Source organism: Panulirus ornatus, chromosome 3 (genome assembly GCF_036320965.1).
Source record: "Panulirus ornatus isolate Po-2019 chromosome 3, ASM3632096v1, whole genome shotgun sequence".
Classification (NCBI taxonomy): domain Eukaryota; kingdom Metazoa; phylum Arthropoda; class Malacostraca; order Decapoda; family Palinuridae; genus Panulirus; species Panulirus ornatus.
The window spans coordinates 45472989-45490270 of NC_092226.1; the positions used below are offsets into that span (position 1 = coordinate 45472989).

The window sequence follows — 17282 nt, forward strand, 5'->3', positions numbered from 1 at the left end:
TTGACATGTATGAAAGGTTTGAGGTGAGACTGTATCACTTGGTGATGGTGAATGTCAGTAATGCAACCTTTTACGATGATTATGTTGTATATTTGTTATTATTAATTTGTGAATGATCATTTGCAGGAACGTGTATCCACAGTTGATTGTTATTATTGAGAATCTTCAGGTAAACTATGGGTGAGATCTTGCCTGAACAGAAACTAGAAACCATATAAACCTGTTTTCTTCCAAGGAAAGAAAATGTAGTTCATGTTTTAGAAGTTTTTCTCTTTAGTAAGTGTTTATGCATGTATTATGTGATATGAGTAGTGATGGTTGAGATTGTGTACAGATAATTTTCTTTTTATTATTGTCTTCTTATGCCAGACCCTGGAAGAGATTGAGATTAGGGTTGCTTCTGGTGTTTGTGTGAAATGCATTTACTTTATATAAGTAAGATCAATAAGTGGTATATTTTTTTCTCTCAGAACCCAGTGGACCTCCAGTCAACTTGAATGTCACCCAAAAGGGCCAGGAATGGGTCCTGCTGTCTTGGGAACCTCCTCTTCTAAGAGAACGTAATGGAAAGATTGTAAAGTACCTCATCAATTCTGAACCACCGTTGACTCATAAGACAGTGAAAGCTAACACTGCCTCAAATGTAACTACGGTAAGGATCTTCCAGTTTCAAATATTTTCATGATGTTAGTTTAACAGTTCCTTAATTGCCTTAGTTGAATGAATTGTGATTCAGCTTAAAGATGTGTGAGAGACATTTTAGTGATACTGATTGAGGTATATTATAAAGGTTTTTTCTGAGTTTGATAGGAGTTTTGAAGGTTCATCAGTCTTCTGTTTCAGCCTCATTTAACCCTTTCCTACTAGTTACTAGTTAGCTTGTTACAGCACAAATGCTGCTTTTTAATAGGAGTCACACTGAGCAAGGAGGATGAGAAAACCTTGCTGTCTTTGTGAGTAGTTTAATTCCTTAACTGCTTCAAACATAAGTTTATGTGAGAGGAGCATCTGCTCTAGATGTAAAAAACCAGCATGAGTGTTCCACCTCTGTTACAAGGCCTCTTACCACACTTGGGTGTTTGCTGAGTTGTTAGTGTGTGATAATATCTCCCCACTGTCAGTCACCCTTTAGCCGTGCCAATGACAGCACATTCCATGAGTTTTCTTGGGAGGAAATTTTGCTGTCCTAACTAGATTTATAGGACCAAGTAGAAGATAATCCTGAATGGGTTCATGTTGAGAGTGACTTTATGGACACTGACTTGTGCAACATTGAAAGTTGACCGAGATGAAGCAGGAAGTGTTTTAGTACACTTGGAGGTAGCTTTGCTAATGTTTGCCTGACAACACTAAGCCTAACTGTACAGTTTTCAATTATACAGACTTTTGTAATTTTACTGTTTGAAAAAATTACCATTGAATTGCATTGATTATAACAAGAAATGATTTATTACACAGATTGAAACGTAAGATAATCTGTCTTGTCCATCTATATCAGTGGTCGGCAACCTATGGCCCGTGGGCCCACTGAGAGATTTTGATCTGCCCTCAAGCAAATATTGGGATTCTATGCTTATCTGGCCCACGAACAATTTTTCCTCATCATTTCCTCATCATGCATGGCATCTTGTTACACTGGACCCAGGTTCCGTTTTCCAAACCAAACACCAAAAGTGATGGAACACTATGTATATACAAATGACAGGAAAGTGGACCACTGTATTCATATGTATTAGAAATTAGATATTCTTGCTTGCACAGGTTTTCAGGTGGGATTGTTTGAATTTGTAAACAGAAATAGTGTCACTGTGTGTTAACAAGAAATCCTCACTAAATATGTGCTTGAAGAAGAAAATATAATTCAATTTAGTAAGGTATGTATTTTGTTACTTCTTTTATGGTTTCATACAGCGGATATGCAAGTGCTTTGCAAGGAATATTTCGAACTAATTACCCCTTTTCTATGTCTGCCGTGTAGTGATGCTCCCTTAGATTGGGTGGTTAAAAGGCATGCTGGGGTGACAGCTCACTTATGTCACGCAACTTCTCGACCTCTTGCAACAACAGGATATCACATCAACCAGATATTTACTTGTTACGTATTTGACAAAAATAATGACTTTTTAATCTTACGAATTGTCTCCTGCACCTGTCCCAGTTTTGATTGTAGAACAGCCATCCTTAATATAAATCAAATCTGAAGATAAACTGAATTTAAAGGATCACATGGTGGTAAAGAACATAACAAAGTTCCAAACTAAAGAAATGTTGAAATAAAGATGTTTTACAGTCTTTGAAAACAATGGTGACAAAAAGAAAGAAAAGCATTACACATCAGAATGAAAGGGTTAAATTTACACAAAAAAGTTTTTTTTAAATGCCAGTTTTCTTTATTGATATGATTAGATTCTTTAATCTTATGTTGATATGAAGATGGGGCAGAAACATCCTTCAAACAAGTGTTTTGACACAATTCTGAACTCTGAAGCTGTTTGACAACGTGAAAGCTCCTATCCATCAACAAATGCTCTTGAACATGTGTTGGGATGTCGGCAGGTTTCATTAACACAACAGGCACTGCAGCCTGTGCAGGAAAACTTGTAAGCTACATGCAAAAGGAGTTTCTTTTGGATAGGGTCCTTTTTGCTAAACACATTACATTGCTGTGATACTTGTTGAATAACTTGCTTTTAGAAATAAAAATTGAAGAAAAAATTCCAATGGCAATGAATGCAAAACCAGGAAAGTAGATGCTGAATGTTGAAATTTCTAAGACACTTGGACACTAAATTACTTCTTCATCAAGCACACTGGGTAACCAGTTTGTTTCCTTGGCCTAGAAAATGTTGCTTTGAAGAAGGTGGCAAACATCAGGCAACATTACAAGACCTGTCATAGTGGAAATTTTAACAAGTTTAATGGGCAAGCAAGCATGTGAAAGCTAGTTTGGAAAACAAACATCTTTTTTTGCTAAGAAAACCGGTGAAAATGAAGGAAATACTCGCGTCAGAAAAGATGAAGCCTTTTCCATACGGAGAGTTTGTCATAGAATGTTTACTGGCTGTGGTGGATATTGTTTGTCTTGAAAAGAAATCTTTCTTTGCATCTATCAGCCTGTCTGGAAGAATGATCACACAGCAAGTTAAAGAAATATCAGCAGATGTTGAAAGTTGTTGAAGGGATGTCTGGAATGAATTGCAGTTTTTTCAGTTGTGCATATTAAGATCACAGAGTTGAGGAATGACCAACATTTTAAAATTTTGAAGGAGCTTAGTGGAGGGAATGAGGAGAAGTGGGAGACCAAATTGGATGTTTTGAAAAAACTTAGTTGAAAATGATATCAGAAATGAAACAGTGTGTTGAAGTTGATTGCCATCACAACTGATGGAGAACCAGCAATGGTGGGGAAAGAAAAAGGCACTGTATTATCCATCAAGTGAGATTATGTGCCAAGTCTTTGAAATGAAATGATGTTATTGTTGTTTAAGGCAGTGAGTCTGATCCTATCATAGATTGAATCATCACCAGTTTCAGCAGTTTTTGTTGGATACAGAAGCAGAATATGGGAACCTGGCTTATTTCTGCCATGTACACTGGCTTTGCTGAGGGTCAATGCTGGAAAGAGTATTTGCAATGCATGAGGAAGTGGCAATATTCCTGGAGAGCAAAAATGAGGATGCTTCACGTTTTCGTGATCCTGATTGGCTTGCAACCTTGGCATTTCTTGTGGACATTACATCTTATTTGAATGACTTTTACTTACAACTTCAAGGAAAAGAATTAACTGATACATGAGATGTATGGTCATAGTGAGACATTTTAAAGAAAACTGCATTTTTTTTTTTTAATTTTCCAAAAGAAGGAACAGAGAATTGGGCCAGGTGAGGGTATTCCCTCAAGGCCCAGTCCTCTGTTCTTAACGCTACCTCGCTAATGCGGGAAATGGCGAGTAGTTTGAAGGAAGAAGGCATTTGTGGGAATACCAGCTTCAAAAGTGAAATTGTGCATATTTTCTCACTTTTCAAAAAAGTAAAGCATAAGATCCAATCATTTTTGTGTGCAAAGTTCAAGCTGTTTGCTACTCCATTTGATGTAGAAGTGGACATTACATCAGACATTTTTCAAATGGAATTGATTGAGATGCAGTGTGACAATGTAATGAGAACAAAATTTCATTCTGAAGATGTGTCAGTGCTCGACTTCTGTAGAAAATATATTCATCCAGGTGGGAAGTATCCTAACTTAGTGGATGATGCCCTACTTTTTTATGTTTTAAAGATTCTTTGTGTCTTTTTAATAAAATCAAAAGGTGCTGCCTTGATTGAAAAAATTGCAACTAAAGTGAGTTCTTTGTTTACTAATTGGCAATTTGGTTAAGCACATATGATTTTCTAACATGCATTATTCATTGATTTGAGGCAAAATATAACGATGTATTTGAATGGATAATTCCCATATTTCAAGCTTTTTCATGGCATTTATCTGGACCACAGTCTACTCATTAATATGCAGTCTGGCCCCAGAGGCAAAATTGTTGCCAACCCCTGTTCTATATATTTGATGCCTGCTTCCTCTTGAAACTTCCTGAAGGAGGTATCCATGGTGAAAGTCTCCATAACTGGTGAACTTCATTGCCACTTCTTAACATTTAATGCTCCACCCTTAACAGGCCATTGACATAGGGCAACTTTAATGCAGTGTTTTCAGAGGCTCCTACCCAATGTTCCTATTACCTGCTTCCACCTGATGTTCCTGCCAGATGCTCCAACCTATGTCTTTTACCTAATGCTCCTGCCAAAATGTTAATGAGCAATTAATATTTCAGTGTAGGTAAAATGAATGATCACATGCATAGTAGCAACTCATTTAGCATTCAGGCCTTACTCCCACTCTCTATAACACTTTGTGCTGGCACATCTACAAAACTTCTACACATCATCAGTGATAGAAGTGGATGAAATTTACTTCTAAAGTTATTCTTCATTTTCAGATGAGTATCTTTGAAATTAGAAAGCTAAAAACATTTGAAATTCTAATGTTAGAAACATATTTTATACAACCTAAAAAATGTGATATTCTCAGGATTGGAAAATATGTGTAATTAAGGTGGTGATGGGCTAATCATTTCTTATCAATAACTATTAGGCAATCCACTATCTGATGCCAAGAATAGGATCATCTTACACAATCCCCTGCTCACCATCTTTTGTAGAAAAGAGAGACATCACAAGCCAGACCAAGACACACAAGAACATAGTCCCCTCCCAATTGTGTGTGCCTCACTACCTGTCCTTTGGCTTTAGTGTTATTTTTTCATGTTTTATCTTTATATCTTTATCTTTTCATGTTTTATCTTTACTTAAGGAAAAATAAAAATATGTTTAGGAAGGAGGTAAATAACGTGCAAAAGACAAGAGAACAAATGGGGACATCAGTGAAGGGGCAAGTAGTAATGAAGTGAGAAGGAGATGCAGTGATTATTTCAGAGGTTTGGTGACTGTGTTTGATGATAGAGGGGCAGATGTAGGGTGTTTTGGTCGGGGTGGTGTGCTAAGTGAGTGGGTCTGGGAGAATGGTTTGGTAAAGATTGAAGAGGTGGTGAAAGCCTTGCGGAAGATGAAATCCAGCAAGGAGACAGGTTTGGATGGTATTACAGCTGAACTCATTAAGAAAGGGGGTGACTTTGTTATTGATTGGTTGGTAAGGATATTCACTGTATGTGTGGATCATGGTCAAGTGCCTGAGGATTGGCAGAATGCATGTATAGTGCCATTGTACAAAGGCAAAGGGTTTAAGGTGTGTGTTCATACTATAGAGGCTTGAGTTTGTTGAGTATTGCTGGAAAATTGTATGGGATTGTATTGATTGAGAGGGTAAATAAAAGTACAGATTATCAGATTGGGGAAGAGCAGTTAGGTTTCAGAAGTGGTAGAGGATGTGTGGATCAGGTGTTTGCTTTGAAGAATGTATGAGAAATACTTAGAAAAACAGATGGATTTGTATGTACCATTTATGGATATGGAGAAGGCATATGATGGGGTTGATAGAGATGTTTTGTGGAAGGCCTTAAGAATATATGGTATGGAAGGTAAGCTTCTAGAAGCAGTGAAAAGTTTTTACCAAGGATGTAAGGCATGTGTACGAGTAGGAAGAGAGGAGAGTGATTCCCAGTAAGGGTTGGTCTGCTGCAGGGGTGTGTAATGTCTCCATGGCTGTTTAATGCAAGAGTTTTGGAGAGATAGGCGAGTGTTTAGTCAGTTGGGGTTGAGAGGGCCTGGTAAGTGAGTCAATTGTTGTTTGCCAATGATACAGCACTTGTGGCTGATTTTAGTGAGAAACTGCAGAAGTTGGTGAATGAGTTTGGAAAATTGTGTTAAAGGAGAAAGATAGAGTAATTGTGAATAAGAGCAAGGTTATTAAGTTCAGCAGGGTTAAGGGACAAGTTAATTGGGATGTACATTTGAATAGAGAAAAATTGGAAGAAGTAAAATATTTTAGATACCTGGGAGTGGACTTAGCAGCAAATGTAACCAAGTGAATCACAGGGTGGGGATGGGGACAAAGGTTCTGGGAGCACTGAAGAATGTGTGGAAAGAGAGACTATTATATCAGAGAGAAAAAATAGGTATGTTTGAAGGAATAGTAGTTCTAACAATATTAGATGGTTGCGAGGCATGGGGTATAGATAGGGTTGTATGGAGTAGGGTGGATGCATTGAAAATGAAATGTTTGAGGACAATTTATGGTGTGAGGTGGTTTGATCAGATAAGTAATGAAAGGATAAGGGAAATGTGTGTTAATAGAAAGAGTGTGGTTGAGAGAGCAGGAGAGGGTGTGTTGAAATGGTTTGGACACATGGAGAGAATGAGTGAGGAAAGGTTGACAAAGAGGATGTATGTGTCAGAACAAGGATAAGCGGGAGACCAAATTGAAGGTGGAAGAATGGAGTGATAAAGATTTTAAGTGATCAGGGCCTGAACATACCAGAGTGTGAGAGGCATGCAAGGAATAGAGTGAATTGGAACGATGTGGTATATGGGAGTCGAGGTGTTGTCGTGGACTGAACTAGTAGAAGTGAAATGTCTGAGGTAAACCATGGGAAAGGTCTGTGGGACCTGAATGTGGATAGGTGAGCTGTGGTTTCGGTGCATTACACATGACAGCTAGAGACTGAGTGTGAACGAATATGGCCTTTCTTGTCTGTTTTCCAAGTGATCTCTTGCTGAGGCAGTGGGTAATGCTGCTCTTTCCTGTGGGGCTGTGTGGCACTGGGAATGAAGTGAAGGTAAGCTCGTATGAATATGTGCATGTGTATATATGTATATGTCTGTTTATATTTTTGTCTTTGTATTTATATTTTGATATATACATATATGTGCATGTATATATACGTTTGTTCTAGATTTATGTGCTGAAAAAGGACTGGTGATTGGGAATACCTGGTTCAAAAAGAGAGATATATATAAGTATACATATGTAAGTAGGATGGATGGCCAGAGAGCATTATTGGATCGTGTGTTAATTGATAGGCGTGCGAGAGAGAGACTTTTGGATGTTAATGTGCTGAGAGGTGCAACTGGAGGGATGTCTGATCATTATCTTGTGGAGGAGAAAGTGAAATTTTGTAGAGGTTTTCAGAAAAGAAGAGAGAATGTTGGGATGAAGAGAGTGGTGAGAGTACATGAGCTTGGGAAGGAGACTTGTGTGAGGAAGTACCTGGAGAGAATAAGTACAGAATGGTAAAAGTTGAGAACAAAGGACATAAGGTCAGTGGGGGAGGAATGGGATGAATTTAGGGAAGCAGTGATGGCTTGTGCAAAAGATGCTTGTGGCATAAGAAGCGTGGGAGATGGGCAGATTAGGAAGGGTAGTGAGTGGTGGGATGAAGAAGTTAGATTTTAGTGAAAGAGAAGAGAGAGGCATTTGGACGATTTTTGAAGGGAAATAATGCAAATGAATGGGAGATATATAAAAGAAAGAGGCAGGAGGTCAAGAGAAAGGTGTGAGAGGTGAAAAAGAGGGCAAATGTGAGTTGGGGGGAGAGAGTATCATTAAATTTTAGGGAGAATAAAAAGATGTTTTGGAAGGAGGTAAATAAAGTGCGTAACAAGGGAATCAATGGGAAGTTCAGTGTAGAGGGCTAATGGGGAGGTGATAACAAGTAGTGGTGATGTGAGAAGGAGATGGAGTGAGTATTTTGAAGGTTTGTTGAATGTGTTTGATGATAGAGTAGCGGATATAGGGTGTTTTGGTCGAGGTGGTGTGCAAAGTGAGAGGGTTAGGGATAATGATTTGTTAAACAGAGAAGAGATAATAAAAGATTTGCGGAAGATGAAAGCCGGCAAGGCAGCGGGTTTGAATGGCATTGCAGTGGAATTTTTTAAAAAAGGGGGTGACTATTGTTGACTGGTTGGTAAGGTTATTTGATGTATGTATGACTCATTGAGATGTATAAAAGAAAGAGACAGGAGCTCAAGAGAAAGGTGCAAGAGGTGAAAAAGAGGGCAAATGAGAGTTGGGGTGAGAGAGTATCATTAAATTTTAGGGAGAATAAAAAGATGCTCTGGAAGGAGGTAAATAAAGTGCGTAAGACAAGGGCGCAAATGGGAACTTCAGTGAAGGGTGCAAATGGGGAGGTGATAACAAGTAGTGGTGATGTGAGAAGGAGATGGAGTGAGTATTTTGAAGGTTTGTTGAATGTGTTTGATGATAGAGTGGCAGATATAGGGTGTTTTCGTCGAGGTGGTGTGCAAAGTGAGAGGGTTAGGGAAAATGATTTGGTAAACAGAGAAGAGGTAGTAAAAGCCTTGCGGAAGATGAAAGCCGGCAAGGCAGCAGGTTTGGATGGTATTGCAGTGGAATTTATTAAAAAAGGGGGTGACTGTATTATTGACTGGTTGGTAAGGTTATTTAATGTATGTATGACTCATGGTGAGGTGCCTGAGGATTGCCGGAATGCGTGCATAGTGCCATTGTACAAAGGCAAAGGGGTTAAGAATGAGTGCTCAAATTACAGAGGTATAAGTTTGTTGAGTATTCCTGGTAAATTATATGGGAGGGTATTGATTGAGAGGGTGAAGGCATGTACAAAGCATCAGATTGGGGAAGAGCAGTGTGGTTTCAGAAGTGGTAGAGGATGTGTGGATCAGGTGTTTGCTTTGAAGAATGTATGTGAGAAATACTTAGAAAAGCAAATGGATTTGTATGTAGCATTTATGGATCTGGAGAAGGCATATGATAGAGTTGATAGAGATGCTCTGTGGAAGGTATTAAGAATATATGGTGTGGGAGGCAAGTTGTTAGAAGCAGTGAAAAGTTTTTATCGAGGATGTAAGGCATGTGTACGTGTAGGAAGAGAGGAAAGTGATTGGTTCTCAGTGAATGTAGGTTTGCGGCAGGGGTGTGTGATGTCTCCATGGTTGTTTAATTTGTTTATGGATGGGGTTGTTAAGGAGGTGAATGCAAGAGTTTTGGAAAGAGGGGCAGGTATGAAGTCTGTTGGGGATGAGAGAGCTTGGGAAGTGAGTCAGTTGTTGTTCGCTGATGATACAGCGCTGGTGGCTGATTCATGTGAGAAACTGCAGAAGCTGGTGACTGAGTTTGGTAAAGTGTGTGAAAGAAAAAAGTTAAGAGTAAATGTGAATAAGAACAAGGTTATTAGGTACAGTAGGGTTGAGGGTCAAATCAATTGGGAGGTAAGTTTGAATGGAGAAAAACTGGAGGAAGTGAAGTGTTTTAGATATCTGGGAGTGGATCTGGCAGCGGATGGAACCATGGAAGCGGATGTGGATCATAGGGTGGGGGAGGGGGCAAAAATCCTGGGAGCCTTGAAGAATGTGTGGAAGTCGAGAACATTATCTCGGAAAGCAAAAATGGGTATGTTTGAAGGAATAGTGGTTCCAACAATGTTGTATGGTTGCGAGGCGTGGTCTATGGATAGAGTTGTGCGCAGGAGGATGGATGTGCTGGAAATGAGATGTTTGAGGACAATGTGTGGTGTGAGGTGGTTTGATCGAGTAAGTAACGTAAGGGTAAGAGAGATGTGTGGAAATAAAAAGAGCATGGTTGAGAGAGCAGAAGAGGGTGTTTTGAAATGGTTTGGGCACATGGAGAGAATGAGTGAGGAAAGATTGAGCAAGAGGATATATGTGTCGGAGGTGGAGGGAACGAGGAGAAGAGGGAGACCAAATTGGAGGTGGAAAGATGGAGTGAAAAAGATTTTGTGTGATAGGGGCCTGAACATGCAGGAGGGTGAAAGGAGGGCAAGGAATAGAGTGAATTGGATCGATGTGGTATACCGGGGTTGACGTGCTGTCAGTGGATTGAATCAGGGCATATGAAGCGTCTGGAGTAAACCATGGAAAGCTGTGTAGGTATGTATATTTGCATGTGTGGACGTATGTATATACATGTGTATGGGGGTGGGTTGGGCCATTTCTTTCATCTGTTTCCTTGCGCTACCTCGCAAACGCGGGAGACAGCGACAAAGCAAAAAAAAAAAAAAAAAATGACTCATGGTGAGGTGCCTGAGAATTGGTGGAATGCTTGCATAGTGCCATTGTACAGAGGCAAAGGGGATAAAAGTGAGTGCTTGAATTACAGATGTATAAGTTTGTAGAGTATTCGTGGGAAATTATATGGGAGAGTATTGAATGAGAGCGTGAAGGCATGTACAGAGCATCAGGTTGGGGAAGAGTAGTGTGGTTTCAGAAGTGGTAGAGGATGTGTGGATCAGGTGTTTGCTTTGAAGAATGTATGTGAGAAATACTTAGAAAAGCAAATGGATTTGTATGTAGCATTTATGGATCTGGAGAAGGCATATGATAGAGTTGGGAGAGATGCTCTGTGGAAGGTATTAAGAATATATGGTGTGGGAGGCAAGTTGATAGAAGCAGTGAAAAGTTTTTATTGAGGATGTAAGGCATGTTCAGGCCCCGATCATTCAAAATCTTTTTCACTCCATCTTTCCACCTCCAATTTGGTCTCCCACTTCTCCTCATTCCCTCCACCTCTGACACATATATATATCCTCTTTGTCAATCTTTCCTCACTCATCCTCTCCATGTGACCAAACCATTTCAAAACACCCTCTTCTGCTCTCTCAACCACACTCTTTTTATTTCCACACATCTCTCTTACCCTTACATTACTTACTCGATAAAACCACCTCACACCACATATTGTCCTCAAACATCTCATTTCCAGCACATCCACCCTCCTGCGCACAACTCTATCCATAGCCCACGCCTCACAGCCATACAACATTGTTGGAACCACTATTCCTTCAAACATACCCATTTTTGCTTTCCGAGATAATGTTCTTGACTTCCAAACATTCTTCAAGACTCCCAGAATTTTCGCTCCCTCCCCCACCCTATGACTCTCTTCCACTTCCATGGTTCCATCCGCTGCCAGATCCACTCCCACATATCTAAAACACTTCAATTCCTCCAGTTTTTCTCCATTCAAACTTACCTCCCAGTTGACTTGACCCTCAACCCTACTGTACCTAATAACCTTGCTCTTATTCACATTTACTCTTAACCTTCTTCTTTCACACACTTTACCAAACTCAGTCACCAGCTTCTGCAGTTTCTCACATGAATCAGCCACCAGCGCTTTATCATCAGCAAACAACAACTGACTCACTTCCCAAGCTCTCTTATCCACAACAGACTTCATACTTGCCCCTCTTTCCAAAACTCTTGCATTCACCTCCCTAACAACCCCATCAATAAACAAATTAAACAACCATGGAGACATCACACACCCCTGCTGCAAACGTACATTCACTGAGAACCAATCACTTTCCTCTCTTCCTACACGTACACATGCCTTACATCCTCGATAAAAACTTTTCACTGCTTCTAACAACTTGCCTCCCACACCTTATATTCCAAATACCTTCCATAGAACATCTCCATCAACTCTATCATATGCCTTCTCCAGATCCATAAATGCTACATACAAATCCATTTGCTTTTCTAAGTATTTCTCACATACATTCTTCAAAGCAAACACCTGATCCACACATCCTCTACCACTTCTGAAACCACACTGCTCTTCCCCAATCTGATGCTTTGTACATGCCTTCACACTCTCAATCAATACCCTCCCATATAATTTCCCAGGAATACTCAACAAACTTATACCTCTGTAATTTGAGCACTCACTCTTATCCCCTTTGCCTTTGTACAATGGCACTATGCAAGCATTCCGCCAATCCTCAGGCACCTCACCATGGATCATACATACATTAAATAATCTTACCAACCAGTCAACAATACAGTCACCCCCTTTTTTAATAGATTCCACTGCAATACCATCCAAACCTGCTGCCTTGCCGGCTTTCATCTTCCGCAAAGCTTTTACTACCTCTTCTCTGTTTACCAAATAATTTTCCCTAACCCTCTCACTTTGCACACCACCTCGACCAAAACACCCTATATCTGCCACTCTATCATCAAGCACATTCAACAAACCTTCAAAATACTCACTCCATCTCCTCACATCACCACTACTTTTTATCACCTCCCCATTAGCCCCCTTCACTGAAGCTCCCATTTGCTCCCTTATCTTATGCACTTTATTTACCTTCTTCCAAAACATCTTTTTATTCTCCCTAAGATTTAATGATACTTTCTCACCCCAACTCTCATTTGCCCTCTTTTTCACCTCTCGCACCTTTCTCTTGACCTCCTGCCTCTTTCTTTTATACATCTCCCACTCATTTGCATTGTTTCCCTGCAAAAATCGTCCAAATGCCTCTCTCTGCTCTTTCACTAATGATCTTACTTCTTCATCCCACCTTTCACTACCCTTTCTAATCAACCCACCTCCCATGCTTCTCATGCCAAAAGCATCTTTTGTGCAAGCCATCACTGCTTCCCTAAATACATCCCATTTTTCCCCCACTCCCCTTACCTCCTTTGTTCTCACCTTTTCCCATTCTGTACTCAGTCTCTCCTGGTACTTCCTCACACAAGTCTCCTTCCCAAGCTCACTTACTCTCACTACTCTCTTCACCCCAACATTCCCTCTTCTTTTCTGAAAACCCCTACAAATCTTCACCTTCGCCTCCACAAGATAATGATCAGACATCCCTCCATTTGCACCTCTCAGCACATTAACATCCAAAAGTCTCTCTTTTGCATGCCAATCAATTAACACGTAATCCAATAATGCTTGCTGGCCATCTCTCCTACTTACATACGTATACTTATGTATATCTCGCTTTTTAAACCAGGTATTCCCAATCACCAATCCTTTTTCAGCATATAAATCTACAAGCTCTTCACCATTTCCATTTACAACACTGAACACCCCATGTATACCAGTTATTCCCTCAACTGCCACATTACTCACCTTTGCATTCAAATCACCCATCACTATAACCCGGTCTTGTGCACCAAAATCACTAACACACTCATTCAGCTGCTCCCAAAACAATTGCCTCTCATGATCTTTCTTCTCATGCCAGGTGCATATGCACCAATAATCACCCATCTCTCTCCATCAACTTTCAGTTTTAGCCATATCAATCTAAAATTTACTTTCTTACACTTTATCACATACTCCCACAACTCCTGTTTCAGGAGTAGTGCTACTCCTTCCCTTGCTCTTGTCCTCTCACTATCCCCTGACTTTACTCCCAAGACATTCCCAAACCACTCTTCCCCTTTATCCTTGAGCTTCGTTTTACTCAGAGCCAAAACATCCAGGTTCCTTTCCTCAAACATACTACCTATCTCTCCTTTTTTCTCATCTTGGTTACATCCACACACATTTCGACACCCCAATCTGAGCCTTCGAGGAGGATGAGCAATCCACGCGTGACTCCTTCTTCTGTTTCCCCTTTTAGAAATTTAAAATACAAGGAGGGAAGGGTTTCTGGCCCCCGCTCCCGTCCCCTTTAGTTGCCTTCTACGACACCTGAGGAATGCGTGGGAATTATTCTTTCTCCCCTATCCCCAGGGATATATATATATATATATATATATATATATAATATATATATATATATATATATATATATATATATATATATTTGATTTATTTATTTATTTTGCTTTGTCGCTGTCTCCCGCGTTTGCGAAGTAGCGCAAGGAAACAGACGAAAGAAATGGCCCAACCCACCCCCATACACATGTATATACATACACGTCCACACATGCAAATATACATACCTATACATCTCAATGTACACATATATATACACACACAAACACATACATACATACCCATGCACACAGTTCACACTGTCTGCCTTTATTCATTCCCGTCGCCACCTCGCCACACATGGAATACCATCCCCCTCTCCCCTCATGTGTGCGAGGTAGCGCTAGGAAAAGACAACAAAGGCCCCATTCGTTCACACTCAGACTCTAGCTGTCATGCAATAATGCCCGAAACCACAGTTCCCTTTCCATATCCAGGCCCCACACAGCTTTCCATGGTTTACCCCAGACGCTTCACATGCCTTGATTCAATCCACTGACAGCACGTCAACCCCGGTATACCACATCGATCCAATTCACTCTATTCCTTGCCCTCCTTTCACCCTCCTGCATGTTCAGGCCCCGATCATTCAAAATCTTTTTCACTCCATCTTTCCACCTCCAATTTGGTCTCCCACTTCTCCTCATTCCCTCCACCTCTGACACATATATCCTCTTTGTCAATCTTTCCTCACTCATCCTCTCCATGTGACCAAACCATTTCAAAACACCCTCTTCTGCTCTCTCAACCACACTCTTTTTATTTCCACACATCTCTCTTACCCTTACATTACTTACTCGATAAAACCACCTCACACCACATATTGTCCTCAAACATCTCATTTCCAGCACATCCACCCTCCTGCGCACAACTCTATCCATAGCCCACGCCTCACAGCCATACAACATTGTTGGAACCACTATTCCTTCAAACATACCCATTTTTGCTTTCCGAGATAATGTTCTTGACTTCCAAACATTCTTCAAGACTCCCAGAATTTTCGCTCCCTCCCCCACCCTATGACTCTCTTCCACTTCCATGGTTCCATCCGCTGCCAGATCCACTCCCACATATCTAAAACACTTCAATTCCTCCAGTTTTTCTCCATTCAAACTTACCTCCCAGTTGACTTGACCCTCAACCCTACTGTACCTAATAACCTTGCTCTTATTCACATTTACTCTTAACCTTCTTCTTTCACACACTTTACCAAACTCAGTCACCAGCTTCTGCAGTTTCTCACATGAATCAGCCACCAGCGCTTTATCATCAGCAAACAACAACTGACTCACTTCCCAAGCTCTCTTATCCACAACAGACTTCATACTTGCCCCTCTTTCCAAAACTCTTGCATTCACCTCCCTAACAACCCCATCAATAAACAAATTAAACAACCATGGAGACATCACACACCCCTGCTGCAAACGTACATTCACTGAGAACCAATCACTTTCCTCTCTTCCTACACGTACACATGCCTTACATCCTCGATAAAAACTTTTCACTGCTTCTAACAACTTGCCTCCCACACCTTATATTCCAAATACCTTCCATAGAACATCTCCATCAACTCTATCATATGCCTTCTCCAGATCCATAAATGCTACATACAAATCCATTTGCTTTTCTAAGTATTTCTCACATACATTCTTCAAAGCAAACACCTGATCCACACATCCTCTACCACTTCTGAAACCACACTGCTCTTCCCCAATCTGATGCTTTGTACATGCCTTCACACTCTCAATCAATACCCTCCCATATAATTTCCCAGGAATACTCAAGAAACTTATACCTCTGTAATTTGAGCACTCACTCTTATCCCCTTTGCCTTTGTACAATGGCACTATGCAAGCATTCCGCCAATCCTCAGGCACCTCACCATGGATCATACATACATTAAATAATCTTACCAACCAGTCAACAATACAGTCACCCCCTTTTTTAATAGATTCCACTGCAATACCATCCAAACCTGCTGCCTTGCCGGCTTTCATCTTCCGCAAAGCTTTTACTACCTCTTCTCTGTTTACCAAATAATTTTCCCTAACCCTCTCACTTTGCACACCACCTCGACCAAAACACCCTATATCTGCCACTCTATCATCAAGCACATTCAACAAACCTTCAAAATACTCACTCCATCTCCTCACATCACCACTACTTTTTATCACCTCCCCATTAGCCCCCTTCACTGAAGCTCCCATTTGCTCCCTTATCTTATGCACTTTATTTACCTTCTTCCAAAACATCTTTTTATTCTCCCTAAGATTTAATGATACTCTCTCAGCCCAACTCTCATTTGCCCTCTTTTTCACCTCTCGCACCTTTCTCTTGACCTCCTGCCTCTTTCTTTTATACATCTCCCACTCATTTGCATTGTTTCCCTGCAAAAATCGTCCAAATGCCTCTCTCTGCTCTTTCACTAATGATCTTACTTCTTCATCCCACCTTTCACTACCCTTTCTAATCAACCCACCTCCCATGCTTCTCATGCCAAAAGCATCTTTTGTGCAAGCCATCACTGCTTCCCTAAATACATCCCATTTTTCCCCCACTCCCCTTACCTCCTTTGTTCTCACCTTTTCCCATTCTGTACTCAGTCTCTCCTGGTACTTCCTCACACAAGTCTCCTTCCCAAGCTCACTTACTCTCACTACTCTCTTCACCCCAACATTCCCTCTTCTTTTCTGAAAACCCCTACAAATCTTCACCTTCGCCTCCACAAGATAATGATCAGACATCCCTCCATTTGCACCTCTCAGCACATTAACATCCAAAAGTCTCTCTTTTGCATGCCAATCAATTAACACGTAATCCAATAATGCTTGCTGGCCATCTCTCCTACTTACATACGTATACTTATGTATATCTCGCTTTTTAAACCAGGTATTCCCAATCACCAATCCTTTTTCAGCATATAAATCTACAAGCTCTTCACCATTTCCATTTACAACACTGAACACCCCATGTATACCAGTTATTCCCTCAACTGCCACATTACTCACCTTTGCATTCAAATCACCCATCACTATAACCCGGTCTTTTGCATCAAAACCACTAACACACTCATTCAGCTGCTCCCAAAACACTTGCCTCTCATGATCTTTCTTCTCATGCCCAGGTGCATATGCACCAATAATCACCCATCTCTCTCCATCAACTTTCAGTTTTAGCCATATCAATCTAGAATTTACTTTCTTACACTTTATCACATACTCCCACAACTCCTGTTTCAGGAGTAGTGCTACTCCTTCCCTTGCTCTTGTCCTCTCACTATCCCC

At 40.5% G+C, this 17282-nt stretch overlaps 1 protein-coding gene across 1 annotated transcript in view; it reads left to right on the forward strand.

Moving 5' to 3' along the window:
• LOC139762511 (uncharacterized) overlaps positions 1 to 17282 on the forward strand; it is an 854543-nt gene that overhangs the window by 580336 nt on the left and 256925 nt on the right. The window contains exon 18 of the mRNA XM_071687495.1: positions 471 to 652. Coding sequence (XP_071543596.1) covers positions 471 to 652 — 182 coding nt within the window. The remainder of the gene's footprint in view (positions 1 to 470; positions 653 to 17282) is intronic.